At 40.3% G+C, this 22,105-nt stretch overlaps 2 protein-coding genes across 3 annotated transcripts; one reads left to right on the forward strand and one right to left on the reverse strand.

Annotated features, from left to right (window-relative positions):
- Positions 1-124: 124 nt before the first annotated feature.
- LOC116923242 (glycine cleavage system H protein) lies at positions 125-951 on the forward strand. Its single transcript, XM_032929713.2, has 3 exons — positions 125-308; positions 378-521; positions 585-951. Exons 1-3 carry the CDS (start codon positions 179-181, stop codon positions 812-814), a joined length of 504 nt encoding a protein of 167 aa, XP_032785604.1. The 5' UTR covers positions 125-178; the 3' UTR covers positions 815-951.
- A 96-nt stretch (positions 952-1,047) lies between these two features.
- LOC116923241 (ankyrin repeat domain-containing protein SOWAHB) lies at positions 1,048-20,570 on the reverse strand. Of its 2 annotated transcripts, XM_045173652.1 has the most exons (14): positions 20,412-20,570; positions 19,068-19,756; positions 18,788-18,979; positions 18,638-18,673; positions 18,337-18,438; positions 5,380-5,391; positions 4,133-4,135; positions 3,318-3,407; positions 3,221-3,226; positions 3,055-3,127; positions 2,804-2,896; positions 1,847-1,876; positions 1,524-1,696; positions 1,048-1,458 (listed from the first exon to the last, which is right to left on the reverse strand). In XM_045173652.1, the coding sequence occupies exons 1-14, from the start codon at positions 20,536-20,538 to the stop codon at positions 1,243-1,245; spliced, it is 1,842 nt and encodes a 613-aa protein (XP_045029587.1). In that variant the 5' UTR covers positions 20,539-20,570; the 3' UTR covers positions 1,048-1,242. The 2 variants fall into 2 exon arrangements, with proteins under 2 accessions (XP_045029587.1, XP_045029588.1); XM_045173653.1 differs by lacking the exon at positions 1,847-1,876.
- Positions 20,571-22,105: the final 1,535 nt, after the last annotated feature.

Consider the following 22,105-nt stretch of genomic DNA (forward strand, 5'->3'; position numbering starts at 1 on the left):
AATAACATCTGCCTTATAAAAATCAAGCTATTAAAATAAATGGATTATGACGACAACAGTAATGTCAGTGACTTAATCATTGTAAAATCTGGCATTAGCGTGACAAGTCTTCAGTGGTGCAGCCGAATCTCCCCTTTCGGCCACAGTCGTGATTACCTATCACAACAATTTCTCAAGGATGGCGGTCTGCGTGAGTGTGTTCCACAAATGCCGTCGACTACCTTCCACCTTACTCAATTTGCGTCCCCTTGTTCTTAGTTTGAATGCTCAAAGTACTCGTACGTTTTGCTCAACCAACGCATTAGCAGGTAAGAGACTAATTTCTCACGTCAGTGCTACGTTATTTTTTCCACATTCCCGCTTTTTTTTGTGTTTAGCAAGGAAATATACCGAACAACACGAATGGGTTGATGTCCAAGGTACGATCGGCACTGTTGGAGTGACCGACTACGCCCAGGGTGCCCTCGGAGACGTTGTATTTGCTCAGCTTCCTGAGCCTGATTCGGAACTCAACCAAATGGGTATGTTAATTGTGGATAGCAAGAACTGTGTATTCAATCTACATTCATATGTATATCTCTTAGATGACTGTGGAGCTCTGGAAAGCGTGAAAGCTGCCAGCGAGCTGTACAGCCCAGTCAGCGGGACAGTCACAGAGAAAAACAAAGATGTGGAAGAAACCCCAGCATTAATCAATCAGTCCCCGTACGAGAAAGGTTGGCTGTTCAAAATCAAGCTCAGTAAACCTGAAGAGCTTGATGCTTTATTGGATGAAGCTGGCTATGAAAACCATTTGAAAAACACAGGCCATTAGGTGGTGGCGGCTAAATTGTTGGCAAATGAAGTTTGTAGAGTTGTACCAAGTAGACTGTTTAACAAAGATATTATCTTTATTTTTGGTGCTGCATGCCAGCAGATATTCCAAAATATATCCCTTATTCTTAAACCGAATCGATCAACAAGTTCGTTATCAGTGGATTTCTCTTTTTATCTGTTTACTTGTCTGATAGGGATGAAAGAGCATGGGCTATTATTCTGACACTGATATCGGATACGAGCCTCGAAACTATATTTGTTTGATCCGGTAACTAAAGTTTGAAATGCAGTCAGTCGTGTAGGATAAAAACAAACAAACAAACGTAACACTTGTCTGGTCTACGTCTCAACGGAAAATGGAAGGCACCGATTGCTGTGAAGATAAATTATAAGTAGAACAAAGCAATAAAACAAAAATGAGGATCGTTAACTCTGCCAATTGTTCCCAAAACCATAGGCAGAATCTGAATCGTTTTCGTATTCTTCTTTGTTTTCAACCAACACCGACTGGATCGTCCGTCCGTTGAATGAATTGGAGTGATGTAACATGGTAGGCGAACTAATGAGCGGTTGGGGCCAATCCTTTGGTCGCTTCTTTTTAACCGTACCTTGTTTGTTGGGCGGAGGCATTTGTCCTTCGACCTGAAAATTCGAAAATACGTACAATTCATGATATTTGAATTGATTGAATAAATGAAGTGAACTACCGTTGAGATGGCAAGATTGTCGATGGATCCCCAAGGTTTATTGTACGTCTTGGTGTTGGAAAAAGTTCCGCTTCCACCTGCTGAGCTGAGTAGATTGTTGAAGGCTTCGGTCGTCTTCTTGACGCGCACGTTAAGTGAGCCTATACGAAGGAAACCTGCCGCAGCTTCTTTCTCTGTTAACAATCGTTTTAATCGGTCAGCACAAGAACAATAACATCATCCACCAATCTCCGCGTACCCCACACCAAAATCTTCATCATTACACAACAGCCCCCACATACATCAATAAATATCTAAATGAAATGAATGATGATTTTGTTTACCTGCCGCCAGATTTCGTTTGGCTGTGATTTCTGCAAATAGAAAGAGAAAGTGAAGAAAACAAAAACGGAGAAAAAGATTCAAACAATGATCGACGTGTACACACGAACGTGACAAGCACGTACACTACATACCGCACATAACGAGCGTGTTATTATCAGAACCACAAAGGCGCCAAGGAAACAGGTTAGAAGCAGCAGCACACAAACACCAAATGTGAATAAATAAAAAGCCATCACCGATTAGATGCAGAGTCATGCACGCGTGATTTTCTTGTTCTCCCCGACAATAAGGCAAATGAAATTCGTAGAGGGAAAAGCCGTCAAAATGCCGTGTAAGTGATTAGTTGTTCGATCAAATGAAGAGTACGGCCAGAAGTTTATTGTATTAAGGATTAAGTAGATATCATGCAATAGCACCGAAAAGCCCCAAAAATCGGAGCACCATGCATTATTCAATCGTTATTTGGTTTTAGAAAGAAAAATACGGGAGTAGGGTGGCATTGTTTAAACTGAATTTCATCACAAAATATTAAGTTTCTAAAATCATTCAGTTTGATCAAACTCTTTTTGTTTTAAATTAAAAAAAATAATAATAATAATCCAGCGAACAGGAAGAGCGTGAGTCGCGGTGCGTTCAAGTTGTGTTATTGACAAAAGCGGAAGAAGAATTGGCCCGGCGTCGGATGCTGGGTCGCAATTCGCGCAGCATGCTGTGACTGACGGCCAATCGGCGTCTCTTATCGTGACTGGATTTGAACGTCACGCCGTCCTGGTCGCTGTAACAAGACTCGGAAGAAGAAAAAGGGAACTTGGAGTCGAGCACCGGTTCCGAATAGTTCGGATGAAGGCCGGGCGTCAGCTTCAACAGGCTGTTCCTAAGAACGGCCTTGGTCGAAGAGTAGAGGCCTCCGCGTTCGAAAGAAGAGAACGAAGGCTTCGTGCTGTGGTTGTACTCACTGCGGAAAGTGTCGACGGAGATGACCGTGTCCGGCCGGGAGAGATACTGATGAGCTTTCTTGCCACTGTAATCTCGCATGTTTGAATCAGCACCTATTTTTTTTTTTTTTTTTATGAAATAAAATCAAAATAAAATCAAAATCAAATCAAATAAATCAAACGGATGAAAAAAACTGTTGAGGACTGAAAAGAGTTTTGGGACACTAGCAGGAGGTTGCAGGTGGCCTGTTGAGACACACCAGGTTGCTTACCATATGCTTTGACTAATAAATCTACGACTTCAGCATGGCCCTGCATGGCCGCCAGGTGCAATGGAGTGCAGCCCTGTAAATCAAATCAATGAGGTGAAACTGGAACTTTTTTTTTTTTTTAAGAACAAATTTAGAGGAAATAATTTCGTTTTTTTGGTGTACTTACAGCATTCTAGAGTTGCGAGGAGCCATCCGTAAATTGGCATGAGAAACAAGTGGTTAGTAGAATTTGAATTGGCTTATTTTCACGTAAAATTCTGTACCGTCCTAGCATTAACGTCTGATTTGTGAGTGCCAGCAAGCATTTTGACCAGGTCGTCATGACCGTGTTTGGCAGCCCAGTGAAGTCCAGTCTGAAATAGCAAAACAAAAAAAAAAACTTACAAAAACTAGTTTCTGAATGTCGAAATGTGCAATTATAAGAAGAAAACATTTGATTTCAAATCAATCTGACCAACAGGCATATAAGGATTTTAATTTTCCAAGTTTAACTTCTTTTTTTATTTATTTTAAATTAGCATTTTAAACTAATTTGAATGTTAAAATTAAAGCAAACTATCGAGACAATTTTTCCTTATAACTTTGATTTTTTCGCCAACAGATGGCGCGAAAGAGGCAAAAATCAGTAAAAAAAAAAAAAATGTATTTCGGGCGCATATGGAGTACGAAAGCGCACGCCAGCCCATTGAAAAGCAAATGACTGTTGGAAATGTAAAACGACATGTCAGATGACTGAGAATAACGGCCTTTTTTTTCTTTTTTTTTTGAGAGGAAGAAATCCAATTTTTAACTGGGAAACCGACAGGCCAGATTGTCGGTCGTAAAAATGCGTAAAATATACTCACATACTGAAGAGGCGGGCGAGAATGGGTCGTCGTGAGCGCATCATCGTTAGACAGCCACATAACGTTTAAAAATAAAAAATAAAATAAAGAAACCAAGACGTTGAAATGAAAGTACGACATGTAGCGCCCAGTGAGGCAGCAACAAGACACATAAATATCATTTTTTTCTAAAAACATACTCGCGTATATGTACAACGCGTAGGTATACAATGTCTACATACATACTAGTATACATACTATACGTAACAAGTTGTTCTTTTTTTTTTTTAAATACATAATTTTTAAAGAAAAAAAAAAACAAATACATAAATAAAATTGCCGTCATAAACAGCTCACTTACGCCCTGCGACAAGTGCCCGCACGCCGAGCAGCAACGAAAACAAAGGGAAAAAATCCGGCAGCGGCAAGCAGATGTTGATATCGTTCATAAAATCGGGAGTGGAAGACACATAAAGCAAGTAGTATAACGTTAAAGAAAAGAAGATGAACATAAAAAATGTATATATTCAAAAAAAAAAAAGAAAAAGGGATGAATGCAAGTATATAGCCGTGCGTGGAGAGAAAGAGAAAACGAACTGCAAGTTTTCCTCGTTCAAACTCTCACGACGCACGCAGCACACTCTCTACACAGTCGGAATATGTTTTCTTTTTTTTCTTTTTATCTTTCTAAAAATAAGAAGAAGAAGAAGGGGGGTAACGAAATGAGTAGTAGCCCGGGCACTCAACGACGTGTGTCGTGTCAGTCATTAGCCGCCCATTTGGCTATACGAATTGAATAGCGGTTTAATTTTCAATACATTTTCTTTAAAAAAAAAAAAAACTAATTTATTTCACTACGCTTGGCTTCTTCTTTTTTTTAAAGGGGGGGCTTTGCTCCGGTGCGTTACAAAGTTATGATGATTTCTTACGAGGGCTCATCCTTTGATGTCCCCCTTTCTTCCATATACACGCACGCCTAACTGTATACACAACATCGCACACAAATGTACGTGTAACAACAGACGCATTACACGTTGCCTGTACTATAGCTGGAAGCTGCTGGACACAGCGGAGGTCCGGTCATCTGATGGGTGGGGGGGGACGATATACATAAAATGGCCTGTCTTCTTGTAACTCGTAAATCAGCAGTCGATGGGGAAAACCGAGTCGTATTTTTATACCGCACTGACAACGAAGACGCTCTTCTTTTTCTCGTTGCAATTCAACTAGAGGATTTGAACGTTTTTGGAAGCAGACGGTAGCCCTTCCCCCCTCCTGCTATAATCAGCCCTACTGTGTTGATGACTGGAACGTTATTAGACGTTAAGGTAATCGTTTTTCAAATGCGTCTGACAGCAAACTCTATAGCGCAGTTATTTTTGGGGTTGACGATGATTAGAGTTTTTTTTTGAATATAAGAACTGCTTCAAATAGGTTCGAGTTAATGGAATTAGAAATATATATTAAAAAAAAAAGACTTTGACACTTAAAAAAAACTTACCGTTACGAAATCCTGGATGTCGAGCCAGCCGGAAGAATGAGCGCATCCGCACGTATATACCCAGAAAAAAAGAACAAAAAAACAAAAACAAAAAATACTTGAATTAATATTGAATTGCATAATTCGAAACGTGATGCGCACATAACATTTAAGTTTGAATATGAACTGGAAATGCGTGTACAGAAAAATGGATGAAAGGGCCATTCGTCAGCCAAGCCGCGCGGGCACGGCCATGACAATTCAATCGGCCTGAAAGCCACACACACACGACAACGACGACCCCATGATAAAAACATTTATAGCGCATGTATATATATATGTCTGCATACTTGTATATAAATAGCAGCAATGTTACATCAACAAAGGGCGGAGGAGGGAGGGAATATTTTTCAAAAATATTTTTGTTTCCCCACCCTCTGTTTTATTTGATTTGATTTTTTTTTTTTTTCTTTTTAGTTCTTCGTCCCTTCACGCAAACGACACATTTTATTGCGTGGATTGTATCCGAAATGCGCTCACATTATTATACGGCCGCAAAAAAAAAAAAAAGGGCCTTTTGTCTGACCCAATAGAGAGAGAGAGAGAGATAACCATATAGAGTACATTACCTACATAATATTGTTTAATATACTATGGCCACTCTTGTCCTCTGCTGTTTTATATATGCACACATCAGGACATGTAGACTGTGGTATACACCCGCGTGATCATGATCGAGCGTGCAGCGCATGGGCGGGGTTTGCCGTGACCAGACAGATTAGAGCGACACACAGCACGTATATAGTCTATAGACGCACGGACAAACTGTCTAAACTCAATTACGTATACACATATCTATAGCCAGAATTTCTTCGTTTCAATAATAGTATGAAATAGTATGAATTCGGCGGCTTCGGAAAGTCAAACGCATTCAACTTCATTTACGATGTGCAGCTCTATCGGGACAAGAGCAAGAAACGAACAGCTGAATTGCATCTATACGAAGCGTATCATATAGTTGTCGTCTCTTCGAGAAAACGGACGAGAAATGTGTCGCGCAACAGCAGGAAAATACACGCGGCTCCAACGAAAAGTGCATCATAAACATCGACCACTATAAAATTGTATATACTCTCTCTCTCTTACTCTCTATAAGACTCGTAATTCCATCTACATGTATAAAATTTAAACAGACGGAGGGGAGAGATGCGGCCTCTTTTTGTGTGTGTGGCCTAATCGCAATATTAAAAAGAAATGGGAGAAAATTGTGGGTATGGGGGGGTGAAAAGAGGCTATTCACAAAAAGGCCTGATAAAAGCAAAACAAAAATAGGGTGGTGATCGACGCTAAAAGGATGAAAGAATTAAAAGAGAGTAGGTGTATATAGACTATACGTGTGTGTGTGTGTGTGTGAGAGGGGGGGAGTTGAAATGAAACTGTATCCGAGCACACACACACATAGCACATCAAGTGTATAAATATCCATGATTATAATAGGCCTATATAATCATCATCATCATAAAAAATGGAAAGGAAGGGGGGAAAGCCCCCCTCAAAACAGGGAGGGATTGAGCGGTATCGTTCAAACCCATCAACACTCTTTCCTTTTTTTTTTTTTGGGAAGTCACCGACGGTGTGTGTGTGTAGGCCTATTTTCTATAACAAAACAAAAAATAAATAAATTGCGCCCCAATAAAAAGTGAAAAATGTTTTCTTCCTCATTCATGCCCTTAACTTCCCTTTTTTTTTATTGTTTTAAAAACCCAAACCCTATAGAAAATGAGTGGGTTTTTTTCTTTCTTTCTAAAAGCCGGACGTTAAACGAAGAACATAATGTCTGTGATTATCGGACGTTTATATTTAAAAAAAAAATAAAAAATTGTTTCAACAGACTCGGGAGCAGTTTGAAATCATTCAAATCTATAGCCGAGAAATGAAACTTATATTTTTTCAAAAATCAATCCATTCTCATTTGCGTTAGTAGAGTATAGAGGGATAATGCACAGACTATATACCTATATAGGCCCTTCGGTTTAAAAAAAAAGGGGCAATACAAAGGGAAAATAATAATAATAATAAAAAGGGCAGCATGAATAATAAATGATCTAGTGGAAGCAAAATAGGCGGAGAACTTCTTCTTCGGCACTTTTCACTAACCCCTTTTGTATATATATATACAACCCCTTTGGCTGCGCAAGTGTGTGAATATAGGAGAAGAAAAGGAAAAACCAATAGACCATTTGCATATTTGCTTCTTCTCAGCCGCTTATTAAAGGGGAAAAGTAAAGAAAAAGGAGGATACCGCCCGAAAGTGAGGCATTGAAAAAGACAGGGCCGAAAAAGAACCGGAAACCGGATCACAGCACACCTCAAAATGGCCAGAGTTCAGACAACGTGGCTGCACACACACACACACACACAAAACAAATAGAAAGACCAGCTCATTTGCGCTCATTATAATCCGTTTGTCCGCTTATTCTTGTGATGTGCCTTTTCTTCTTCTCGTGTCATCTCATTGTTTCAGAGAGAGACGCATCGCAAGGATAGAAGAATACAATTGAAAAAAAAAAAAGAAAAGGGAATGAAACCAAAATCAGACGGAATCATCTACATATAGGCAGCAACGTTATATGTAAATACAGTGAACCGAAAGAAATGTTCAATGTGTGGCGCCTGTCTCATTGCTGCCCTTAATAATCAGACAATCCTTTTAATGTTTCCTTTTTCTTTTGTCCCCACCTTTTTAGAAAGAAAAAGAAAAAAGGACAAACGAAAAATGGATGATGATCCCACCGTTTAAGAGGAGGCTGATGGTGATGCTATAAAAGAAGAAAAGGACGAGCCGAGGTACTTAGCCGATCATTTGCGCTGACCCTCCTTTGCCGATGCTCCGTTGGTTGGGACAACAATAGATTGAAAGATACATCTACAGGATCTATTTGGGAAAAGGAAAAAAAGAGACAACACGAGAAGCGTCTGCACAACCCGAAAGAAGGAAACAAAAGAGGGAAATAAAATGAAGAGAAAAAACAAAAACCCACAGATCGTATTTCTTTTAAATACCGCACAAAAGTCTATAAAAAAAAGAGAGAGAAAAGAAACAAAAAACAAACAATCCGGGGGCTATACGAGAAAGCGATTGCAGACATGTTAAGAGAGAGAGAAAGGGGGGGTTTCTTGGCCGGCCGGGAATGATTATATACACGTTTAAAAATAATTTTTTTTTTTAAATAAAAGAAAAAAATAGGGTGGAAGATAAAAAAAAAAGGCGGTGTATATATACAGACACGGACGGCGATTTCAAATGGCAAAGTGAATGACGATTTACGAGCCGTTCGAATGGCCAGCCCCGCCAGCCGCCCCGAATTTCCATTGTGGCATCGCATAATTTATTCTCGACAAATAGAAGGAGAAATAAAGAGAAAGAAAAAAAAACACGTAAGGATTGGCGCCAAACTGGAGAAAATACTCGGCCACATAGAAGGGGGGAAAAAATGAAGAGATTGAAATGAATATTGAAATCAGAAAGAAAAGAGGAGGAAGTTTGAAAAAAGGCCTATTTTCGAGTGTTGCATAGTGATGAAGTGGGAAGGGCTGACGTTAATCGGCCACCGATAAAAAAACAACAAAAATCAATACGATATTTACAACCTGAACAGGAGAAACGCACAACATACCACAAGATGAAAAATGAATAAATCCCTGCAAGTCAAGCATTGCATTTTTGGTTTTGTTTTTCATTGGCTTTGGCATTGAGTTGGAAGAAGATACACAACAAATTCCATTCTATAATGGATAGGGTAATAATGAGCGTACATAATATTCTTTTATTTACGCAGCTCCTTTATAGAATAAGGAAGAGAGAGAGAGAAACTCGAAATCATACGTATACGTCCTTGGCGTTGATTTCTTTTGATCGATTATACACAGCAAGGGGATGATAATGAAACGATATTTGATTTTATTTTACCTTTGACGAAATTGATTGTTTTATTTGTCATATTTCTGGTTTGTCTCGAAAAAAACAAACAAAAACAAATGGCGTATAGAAACTGATAAAAAAACGTCCCTTCCTTTCCATCTTCCCTGTTTTCTGATCTCTCCCCCTTTATTTTGTCCTTAAATGAAAACAATTTTTTTATTGAAAAAATAAAAAATAAATAAATAATAACATTAATTTTAAAAATATATATATATATATCTACTATATTAAAGAGAGAGAGAGAGAGAGCCCACGAGAAGCCGGAGACTGTGAGAGACAAGTGGCGGCGCCAAACTCGGGTGACAGTTGCTTATCAGCAGACGAACAAATGACTTGAGCCTACACACACACTCAACTTATTTTCATTTTCTTTTTTTTTTCTTCTTCTTATATATAGAGACTCTCCTCCTTAAAAGAGAACCTTTTTTTTGTTTTGTTTTTTGTTCCCCCCCCCCTTTTTTTTTTCTTCAAAATGTCGTAGATCTTTTGGAATTTCTTGCGGATGTTCTCCGATAAGAAAAAATAAAAACAATTGGTCGTTTGAAGAAAATCAAATTGCGAATCGCATTGCATATGTGAGATCCATTCGGGATATGCGTTGCATCAATGCAAGATATGTCAAACATTAAAAAAGTCGAATAAGTCAAACAACCAAAAAAATAAAGCGCCGACTGGCAAGCGGAACACATCGTTTACGACCTCCTTCCTTTTCCTTTTCTGCTGCTGTCCCCCCCCCCACTTAAAATGTTCTGCGCTATATTACAATTAACTATATACACACACACACACAAGGACTATAGACAAACTAATGAGGAAAACAATATCCGGAGACTTGCGTCCCCCCTCCTATATGTGCTAGATGGACACTCCACATCAACAACAACAACAACGTATATACTATATAGTATATAATCATATGCAAAACATGGCAAACGTCCTCCCCCTCTCTTCCACTTCTTGTCGATATTATTACACACACACCAACACACACGGAGACGTAATATAATAAATAAACAAAAGAAGAGAGGCTTTGTATAGACGAAAAAAAGAACAACAGCAACACAACAAACATGCAGCGGCCACTGTTGTTGTGTATGTGTATACAAGTACTCGTACAAGAGTCGAGCCAACAACATCGGACAGCACTTGACACGACAATAAACACCGCGTGTCTATAACCTTTTGACGACCTTTACCCTCATCCTTGTATATGTATATCTATATCTAGCAAGTTTGGAGAAAGAGAAAGGGTTGTATAACCCCTAACAAACATAAGAAGAAGCACAAAATAGTATACCCCCCCCCCTCTAATCATTTCTTTTTCTCAACAATAACAAACAAAAAAATTAGGTATATAACAAGTATACGACCTAGGTGTTTTCGTATGTTAGCCCCCCCCCACCCTTAGCTGATTATCATTTCATACTTTTGTGATGACGGGGGGTTGCATTCGCCTTCATTCTTCTTTATCCCAATTTTTTTTTTCTTTTTTACACGTGTTGTATACTTGTTCATATGTTATACTGGCAACTATATACGAGTTGGAAAACTCGGCGGGAGTGAAGGCGAATATGATCTTTTATGATGCCGCCGCCGCCGCATCCCCCCACACAAAAAAATGAACGAAAAAACTCGCAAGTTGAAGGCAGGATGCGTTCCCTGCTGCTGTTTTTCAAAAAAAAAATGAAGTACGATTGCGTACATTTATTGTCGGCTCGCTATAATACGCAAATTGCATCTACACATACATAACAATTCATATATATATAGTGGTGTGTATATATAGATGTTGTATATATGCATATATATAGCGCGCATTAAAAACAAACCACAGCACACACACAAAAAAAATGAATGAAAGGCCAACGGTCTTTGTGTATAGCCGCCCCTCATCATCATCATCTACTATAATTAATTACACCGTATACTCTCCAATTTATTTTTTTTTTTTTTTTAATAAATATTTTGGACATGAAAATTCAGTGGTGCGCATTCGGATTACGCAACGTTTTCAACATGTCGACTGTGAAACATCGAAAGAGATTCGAAATCGAATGAAAAACGGAGGGAAAAAGAAGCGAACGGCATCAACAAGATGACCAACATCCGCCATCTATAGGCAATCATGATCGATCAGCTGATAGTCATCGACGTTGTATTGTTGGCTTGCAGCGTGTTTCGTGCGCGCACTCTAACACGGCACGTCAAAACAAATCAAACATGCCCAATAATCTTTGGAAAGCCATCGCAATGTACGACACGCAGCACGACTTACGTACGAATGTCTACATGTGTGTGTGTGTGTGCGATATGTAAACAGAGAGACGAAGAAAACAAAGAAAAGGTGGATCACAAAGAAGGACCACGTATCGTATAGCAGGTGGGGGGGCAAACAGCCCCCCAGTACACATCCGTGTCTGATGTGTGTGTGTTTTTATTTTATCTGATTGACTTGTGTTTTGTTGGTAGATTTTCTTTCTTTTTTGGAAATATAAGTAGGGGGTTGGGGGGGCCTATCCTCAACATGTGACACAAGGCTATTTAAGAGAAATGACCCCTGTGTCTTTATTGGTCATCTTTGACTGGAGGTCTATAGGCATCATGTCAAACTGGAAATTAAAGACATACACGCATGAGAAACAATGTTAAGTGCTGCGGCGGAAGTGGAAAAACAACAACCCCCTCCCCTGTCTACTCCCCGGGCCGGAATGTTTCCGATTCTACGCTCTCCTCTGGAATTATATTTCCAATGGATGTTTAATGTTGTTCCAATGTGGGACCGAACAATCAATTGAAAACAATAATATAGAGATATTAGAAAAAAAACAAAACACGAACCTATTGGCATTCCTTTGTTCATTTTCTTCGATTAAAAGAATCAATTCAACCATTTTTCGAGCCCTCGTAGTAAAATTAAAAATAAATGCCATGGAGAAATAAAAAAAAAAAAAAATAGGTTGGGGGGGATCTTTGAAAAGACAAAAAAAAACAAAATAGAAAATATTTAGTCTGGTCAGAGACGAGACCTTATCGGTATATTGACGTTGATGGTCCTTGTCCACTTAGCAGAAAAGAACACGGCCCTTTCTTTTCTTTTCTTTTTCAGAAGAAAATGGTCAGTCGTTTCTTGTTTTCAGCCTTGTCATTCAATCTCTTTTTTCTTTTTAATTAAAAAAAAACTACAAAACAAAACAATAGGATGCGAGAGAGACACGGAGTTTCATCACCTCCCCCGCCGCAAGTTTTAAAACAAAAAACTGATTTTAATTGACGCGAAATGACGTCATTTTAAAGAGCAAGGCGATCGAATGTTCTGCGGGATCGCACATCTCACGTCCTTCTTATCGATTGTCACTTGTTTCCCTTAAAAAAAAAAATAAATACACATTCCCCTAAAAACTTTGTCTCGGGAATGAGAGAAGACCATCTCTCTGTCCTTCTTCTCGAATTCTACATTTTTTGAGGGGGGGTTGGTTGGTTGGTTGGCTCCAGTCTGGCGCCCCATCCGTCACTCCGGCAGGTCCCACACAAGAGTCATCGTCCCACCATCACCCAAAAAAACCACCGAGTCCATCCACACACAGATCTTTTTCCATACCATATACAACCCCCCCCTACCTCTGGTCCCCTCCGCATATCGTTACACACACCCCTCCTCGTTCCGTTTCAACCCGCACCCAACCTGTTTTTCATTCTCGATTTGATTGAAAGTCCTTAACCGAACTTTTGGACAAGGCGGAAGCAATTTGATTAACTCAAAGTGGATAAAATGAAATCGTTTTTGTTTTTTTAGGGGGTTCTCTTCATTATGTAAAATGGCGATCCGGCTCGTGTTGGGTCATCATCATAGCGACGATGATGACGCCCGCACGACGGCCAATCCAAGAGTCGAGCGCATATAGAAGCGGGAAAGATTGGAATCTCGTCATTGGCGACAGACGCTTTAAATCGCAGTGAAAATTCAGGACGAGCCCCCCCAAATAAAATAAAATAAAATCAAAACCAAAACTCGTTCCATTAGACGAAAAACTTTTGCAATCCGGTTGAGTGACGAAATGAAGAAACAGTTGATGATGACAAAGACAACGTCCCTCCTCAACCTTTTGATTTTGCTAACGACTTCGTTTTCTCGTTGCATCACATCGATTTCATTGAAAAATCATCCAGAGAAATTGAATGTCTGTTTGGAAAATCACGCACGATATCCCCGCGTGCTGATTGATTCGCAATTATTCTTTGTATAGACTCGACGATTAGCTTGAAATGGCCAAAAGTTGTTAATGAACGTCTACACACACTACGCGCATTATCAAAAGAAGATAAGGCCGTATTCATTTTAGCGGGCAGAGATGGACAGCTTTTGTTTCATGTTCCATTTCATCCGCCTTTATTATTTCCCCTTTTTTCTTCTACCCCCCCTCCCCTACCAAAATAAAATTAAACTCTTTGACAAAAGACAAAAGAAATAGCAAAAAAAAACTAAGTGGAGGGGCGGTTAATAGCGGACCTGGTAGACTCATTAGCTATTCAAATCTTCTTCTTCTTCTTTTTCTTTAAATTTCGGTTATCCCCTCCAATTTTATATCCCAAACCAATAACTCCTACTAGAGTTTTGGTGCCATCATTCCTGTTTTCTTTCTGAAGGGCCCCGATGTGCGTGTCTGTGTTAATTTATATAGAGAACATGAGCCGGAAGAAAAGGAGCGCGCCGGACGAGCAGGAAAAAGAGAGGAGGAGTCGGACAAGTCGTCCGTCGCGCTCATCCGTCGTCAATTTCATCCATCAGCCACCGCCGCACACGTACACCGCCATTTTGTTTTATTGTTCTCTTTTTTTGGCCGTTGCAACGCGTTTGTGTTGCATTTCAGAATTTCTTTTCTTTTCTCTCACCCTCTCCATTTTCATAAAAATAAACAACAAAAAAAACTCTTCACTTCATCTGCATAAGATATGCAAATACAAGTGAGTTGTGAGCTGTGGTTTCTTCTTCTTTGAACCAACACGACCGAAAGCGGGTGCGCATTCAACGAGGAGGCAGGACAATTGAAGGCGCCCCCAATTTGCTCCGGACTATGTCCAGTTAGCAAACGCACCTCTCTCTCCCTTTTTTTTAAAAACACACACAAACTTGAAAGATAAATCTGTTTCCAATAAATTAGTTGAATATAGTCGCATTTTAACTCTTAGGCCTCCCCCCCCCCCTTTCTTTTTTTTGCCTGTCTAAAAGTCTGAAAGCAGACATGAAAAGGCTACTTTTTTTTTTTAGGGGGTTCTTAAAACAAGCGGGGGGGCTGTCTCTTAAAACACACATACACACCAGGGGGGTGGAGTAAAAAAGAATTCCTCCAGTTCTGTAAGGTGGTAAGTTGCTCCCCCCCTCATTTTCCCTTTTTACAAGTCTGGCTCCCTATTTCTTTCTTTCGATGGTATATTTGAAAAAAAATAAAATAAAAATAAAACTAAGAAAACATACCAAGTGACATGTCGGACGAGACCTACGGTGTCAGGTCGACGGCGCCGAATACTATACATATATATACATGTACTAGTAGTACTAGTTGTTGTTGTAGTAGTAGTAGTAGTTCTTATATACATATACACACCACCAAATGCTATTGGTGGTGGACAAGTTAAGTTCATATAGCAAACGAGGGCCTACATCGTATAGTACAGTTTCAACAGACTATATACATACATCTATACGGTATATATAAGGTTGGCTATTAACAACTGTCATTTCAAATAGAGAGACAGGGAGGGGGGGGGGTTGCCTTTTAGTTTGAGAACGATGACCTGATGCATATATAGGAAAAGAAAGAATAGCTGGCGCCATACTGCTTCGCCTTCCTCCTCCGCCCTTTTTTATTTTTTTTCGTCTTCATTATTCAGTTTGTTGCTTATTTAAAACTTGATTTCCGTGTACCTCATTGTGTGACGAATGGGGGGGGCTCCAATGATTTGAAACTATCAAAACTGCCTTTGCGCGACAATTGGACCATTTAAAAAACAAAATGGTGAAACAGCTGCGCGTTCAATGTGTTGTCGCACACGCACAAAAAATGGCAAATATCAACAAGAAAGGGGCGTTCTTTAAATTATAAAGCATTTGAATCGACGTATTCGTACATGTAACACAACCTCTGATTTGCATATACGAGCAACAAAGTGCTAACCCACTGCACACCCTGTGCGAAGAAAGAGCATCCACATAAAATTAAAAAAAAAAAAAAGGGGGGGCAATGTTCGTCAATAAATCAAAGATTGAGGTGTGTAAAAACGAAACTTAAACATAAAAAAGGGGTGACGACGTACAAGGCGGGGGAATTAGAATAATAGAATAATTTCAAAAAAAAGAAAAGGCGCAATATTTACATATTGTCAAACGTCACACACCCGGTGTGGCAACCGACGTTCGTTTTTATTATTTTTTTTTTCGTAGATATGCTGTTGAAAACAGTGCGCTATTGTGTGGCACATTCGATATATGCAAATGAAAGCGGCGCACCTGTCAACACATTTTTTTCGGTAGAGCAGTTGGGGGGGGGGGAGACCTCCCCCTTTTTTTTTCGGCAAATAAAAAAGAAAGAAAGAAACAGACAGATGTACGATCGGCTTTTGATTATACAAACGACAATCCACATCGCCTAATGAAAAATTCAAATGTCGGAAAAGATCATTGGCGTTGAGCGCGCACATCCAATGGCAATTTTCTCAGCGAGAGAAAAACACAATTTCAACCTATTATCCACTTCATTATGTTCTTAGTTTTTGAAGGGAAATGATGCAACGTTCATTCCGTTGGGGACGAGGCTCAAGGGAGGAGGAACGAGTTGCCATCAGGTCATCATCGGAAAACGGATAGACGGTCGTTAAGATTTCACTTAACGATAGACTTCCAAAGCGCATTGATTGCAACTCAACCCACCCTCCTCACTGCCAACACACTTAAAAAAAAATAAAAATAAGAAACAACCCCATCTGCTTCTATAGCCACACACACACACACACACACACACGTTTCACCTTGTCGTGGGCTAACGTGTAAAGGTCCTTTTTCTTTTTCCTATACAGACTAATTACATACGGACTGTATACCAATAGTGAACGAGTGCAAACCCTTATGTTGGGAGGTTGATGACCGCCGAGAACGAGGGACGAGCAAGAGTCGATACATGGGCACAAGTCTCGTGTGTCAGAACCCAAGAAATCAAAAAAGGCAGCAAACTTCGCTTTTTATTTTTAAGGGGGGAAGGTTTCGCTATGAGGCGCGTGGCGGGAGGCTAATGGACACGGCCAACGACTTGGGATCGTCCGTGAACGGATGTAAGCAAACAAATAAACGAAAAAAAAACAAAGGCGATGCATTAATATGTAGACCCTGTGGGAAATCCTGGCTGCTGTGTGTGTACAATCCACGTACGAGAGTATATAGATATAGATTTATACACAACAACGAATCGATTCCGGAGCTGTTGCTAACGCAAAGAAGAGGAAGGTCATTATAAGAGAGCATAAATGCGAGAGCGTTAAAGAAATCGCTGGACATAATGAACAAACAAACAGCACCAGTTTCCATTTTGTTTTTTTTTTTGGTTCTTCTTTTGCCAATTTCAAACTCTTTTTTTTTTTACGTTTCTACCCCCCCTCTCCATTTTCCTACGACTGGACGCAGATGGAAGGCAAAAGGGGTAGCCTTAATTATTAGGGAAACAGAGACTTGCCTAACGATATGAAGGAAGCGCACAATTTCCTTCCGCACCACGCCCTTTCTTTTGGAACAAACCCCTGAACCCTATCGTCCATCTGTTGCGCTGACAATGTGCGCCACGTTCAAAGTGCCTCGTTTCAAACGCATCAGAAAAAATCGGAATAATAAAAGAAAAAGAGTTTTCAAAAAAAAAAAAACCCAACAAGTAACAAGTGCGTCGCTTGTTTTTGCCGCAGAGACGCCAGCGGTCAACGTCGCGACGCCCAATGGGGTTCGCCCCACTTCCGCGTCACCCCCCCTAAAAACCCCACCCCCAAAAAAAAAAGAGCGTGGTCAGATTACTGTCGCCATTTATGCATCTTTAATGTTGCCCTTTTTCTTCTTAAAAAAAAAAAACCAAACATGTTTCGAGCTGTTTTCGGAATGTGTCGCCATCACCCCCTTAAGTCGAACGTCTCCGCCTCAACGCCACTATCTCACTGTGAAAGTGCCATATGGCGAGAGCTGAAACTCGTCGTTTCGTCCATCCTCGTTGGGGGACAACACACACACAAAAATGAGCAAAAACGACGTGAAAACATATTCTTAAGGGGACTGAAAAATAGGAAATTTCTTTTTCATTTTGGCGAGTGTTAACCTTTCACACACACACACACGAAAAATAAAAAGAAGAGTAAGAAGAGCCTTTCCGGGCCAGGGGGACGTCTTGAGACGAGAGCATCGAAATCTGTCAACCGTGTTTTGCGCTTGACGTCGTCGACATCATTCATCATCGTCATCATCACACATTTGAGAAAGTGGCGCGATGTATACGAGATATGAACGCATTACACACACGTACGCAGGCAGACGGGGAAGACGAAAACACGTGGACAAGTGGCACGTGTCAACACAAACATTTTCGATGCGCCTCTCATCATCATCAACATCGCGCCCAGGGAGAAGAGAAAAATGGGGAGGTGAATGGGCGTCGTCGTCTCATCACTCGAAATTGACGGTGACGACGACACGCTTGTCGACAAACGTCAACACACAAACGTACGTCGTTTTCGTTTTTTTTCTTCTTCTCGAAAAATGAAAATGCCAGTGAATTGAAAAGAAAACGAACCGGTTCGTTCGGAGAGAAAACACCAACACGAAACCAAAAAAAAACCGAGATGGAAAAGATATGAAAACATAACAAAATATGACATCGGACAAAATGCATCGAAACAATCAAAACCTCCTAACCAGAAGATAAGAAAGAAAAAAAAAAGGAAAAAGATAAAAGTTGAGTTTTGGAACTTACCCGGCGCCTGGCGAGTCGAGGTTCCTCACGCAACAGCCGAGCTATGGCGTGATAGTCGCCTCGGGCAGTGGCCAACATCCACTCTTTGGCACGCGGTTCCATCTATCATCATCGGCCGATCATCGCATGGTCAAAAAAAAAACCGAAAAAGGCAAAAAGATAACCAAAAAAATGAAACAAAATGACGTGAGATCTTTAAGAAAACGAGAACAAAAGGCGGGGCCCGTGCAAAACACGTCGGTTTGATTGATTTTTTTTTTATCAATCAGAGCGTTTCAAATTAAATGGAGAAACAACTTACCGTTCCAACTGATGAAGTGTCGTCGTCATCACGAGACTGCATTTAAAGGGAGGGTTTAAAAAATAAAAACCAAATAATAATTAAAATCGTTGAAAATGAATTTTTGAAGCTAAAATTGAAAGGGAACAAAATTTAAAAAGAGGGGGAAACCTTGGATTTGTTCTCGCGTCGGTCCTGACCCGACGACCCATTCTTCTGCACCAGATCAATCTCCGAGGCCATTTTGTTGAAACGTTGCGTCCGCTCTTTGACGCTGATTTTGATCTCTTCATTATTCAAACCGCTGACACTGCCACCGACACTCACGCCGTCGATGGAAGAGCACGACGATCCGATGCTGGCCTAAATCATTGCAATTTTAAAAAAAAAGAAAAAAGAATTAAACAAACAATTCAAGTTAAAAAAAAAAAATCAAACGAAATCAACTTACGAGGTGATGATTCTCTTTGTCGTCGCTTCGCGGATTTTTAGAGCGACGTGGAGGCACGGCCGGAGGCGGCGTTCCGGTCGTCAAATCTTGGATGTGATGCGACGGCGACGTGAAATCCTGGATGGAGACGGAACGTTCTGGCATCGGCTGTTGCTGAGGCAGCAAATAGGCGCTGGCCGGAATGAAATCGTCCGACGGAAGGCTCGTCTGACGGACAAAGTGGTGGACGGGGGGCGCTTGTTTCTGCGACGGAAGCGGCGGCATGGCGGGCGGAGGCTGGTGATGGTAAGGCAACGATTGCGGTGGAGGGAAGACGTTGACGGGCGAATGCGACAAATCAGAACCAGACAGCGAAGATCGACGGAATGGCGTCGGTTCCGGTGGTGGCCGGTAAGGAGGTGGTGCCCGGAAGGCAGGTGCCACATCCATCGGCGGCTGGCCATAATGTTGTTGTTGTTGCTGAATGTGCGGTGGTGATAAATATTGCGGCTGCGTTGGTAACGGTGGTAATGGCAGCCCAACGGCGTTGTACGAAGACGAGACGGGATCAACGACGTCCCTGACCCTTTCGCTTGCCGCGTAGTCCGACGGATAAAATATCGGTTTCAATACGAGATATTTGTCGCCTTCATCTTGACGGATCGAGGCCAGCGTATTAACGTACTCCTTGAACTGCACCCGAGCATATTCTACAAAGGAGAAAGGGAAAGGAAAAATTGTTTGATCACATGACCAATGGGTTGAACAAATGCAAAATCTTTAAACGCAGGGCAAGAGAGGGAGAGACAGCAGTTCTCATTCGATATTGGTACGGATGTCAAACAAAGCTAAATGACAGTAGATACCAAAACAGGCATGTGCTTTCCATCACAGTCATGGCCTTTCAGGGAATAGATTGCCTACACATCCAGGAACCACACCTCTTCTAACCATTTCTTCAAGACAATTCGAGTACACCTGATGCTATTGGACATGCTCGTCCTCAAGTCCCTATTCACATGAGCTAAGCTCGCAAGGTTGTTTTTGATTCATCTTCAATTTTCCAAGTCCAACGTGATCTGTTTTGTGATTTTTGGGAGCTACGTTCAGCAAGCGATGAAGCCTCATCTGTTGAAAACGTTGGGCAACCAACGCTTCACCCAGCTCAAAGCATGATACTTGAAAAGCCATGCAGAAAAAACTGTGCCAATTGAAGTGAAATAGAAGGCAATGTACGATTTGCAACAAGGTCGCGATAATTGGCAATAGAAAGGGAAAGTTGTTTAGCGTCACGCCCAACTTTTTCAGTACCTAAGTGAAAACATATGCAACAAGTTGGCGTTTAGCCTTTGATTGAGAAATTACCTTTCGTGTACGGGTCTGTCAAGAACTGTTTAAAGTGTTTCACTAATTCATGATTGGTCACTTTACCACCTTTTTCTAACATAAATTCACGGACAGATTCTAATGTAAATTCCGTGGGCGCAGCCATCTTTTTAATCTATTGACGTTTGGGATAAAAACAAACGGTTTTCCTCCGCGGCATTGCCAGTTTGTCATAAACGTGATGATTAAATATATATATTTTTTTTAAGGAAACTTTTCTGATTTTAGTTTTGGCATCAATAAATCATAATTATTTTTTTTGTACATCCCTTCCCTCATCCAGCCATCATACGTCATTTGAATGTTGTTGCTGTCGTTTTTTTTTTCTTTCTTAGTGGACCGAGAGAAAGGAGAAGCTCGTGCATCTGGCTGGGAATTTTTCGCACCAAGCCGCTAACTTTTGATGGAGGTCTCGTCTATCAAGAAAAACCCACGGTTGTTGCATTATCAAGGGAATTTATATATACGTATCTATCTATGTATAAGACAATGTCTAATTCCAAACGAGTCTATGCCTGCATCGGAAAATAAAAGGAGTTGGCTCATCTCGTCGACAAGGCGAGATTTACACGGAAACATATTTTTAAAAAAAGGTGGTTTGATGGTGCTGGTTATTGTTGATCGCGGGATGGCAGCATCTCGCCAAAGAACGAAGCATAAAAAAAGAAAAGAGAGAGAGAGAGAGAAAGAAAGGCAAGATGATAGATCGGGTATATTATTATGATGATGTCGGACCGAATTCTCAGCTACATAATACATATATATATATATATAATGCTTATCTGTGGGTAAGAATCAAATGGTTTCACAGCCGCAGGGTTTGATGTGTACATCACACAAGCGAAACAACAAGAAAATATAGATATACTGGCTGTATTTAATGTACAAGCTGTAAGGCTGTTCTTGTTGAAGAATTCTATATAAGAGATATCCATTTTTGTTTTGTTTTTTTTTTCTTTTTGGGGTGGGCAATTAAAGTCAAACAATTTTCTCGTCGTATAGATCCTTTAATGCATAATTCTTCTTCCCTTCCTTTCTCTATTTTCTTTCTCAATTCGACATGTTTTTTTATTCTCGTTATTCTTGCTGCTGGTATGGAAAGATAAAAGATATCAGAGTATATACATGTTGCAAGTCGTGAGATAAGAGAAACAGGCCGGAGAACATGTTCAGCACTTTGTATTTTATATATATCTCATGTATAGTACTACTATAAAGGCTAATAATTTTGTCGACCCCCCGAGGTTTCAATCACAACAACCAAAGAAAAAGAAAATCTATTTATTTATTTTATTTATTTTTTTTTTTTTCAATTCTCCCCCGAGTTCTTTTGCTGCGGGTTTTGCTAATAGATGTCTGGGACTTGCTCCTGGACATGTACAATATGAGCTCTACTATATATATATACAATTATCGACTATATTTTCCCATCTCCGCTTCTGTTTTCTTTCCCTCTCTCTTCTTTTTTCGGGGTCTGTGCTGTATATCCCCATTAAAAAACAGTTTATCTCAAAGCTCTTTGAAAGAATTTCAGGGTATATAGACTATAATAGGGAGAAGAACAACCAGCGGCCATGTTATGATTGGCAATGGAGCGAATAAAGTGCTGAGCCTGCTCGCCCTTTTTTTTTTTTATTATTTCTCTCGGTTCCGTTTATCTAGTCTACTATATA

The sequence above is a fragment of the Daphnia magna genome, linkage group LG5 (genome assembly GCF_020631705.1).
Source record: "Daphnia magna isolate NIES linkage group LG5, ASM2063170v1.1, whole genome shotgun sequence".
Lineage (NCBI taxonomy): Eukaryota > Metazoa > Arthropoda > Branchiopoda > Diplostraca > Daphniidae > Daphnia > Daphnia magna.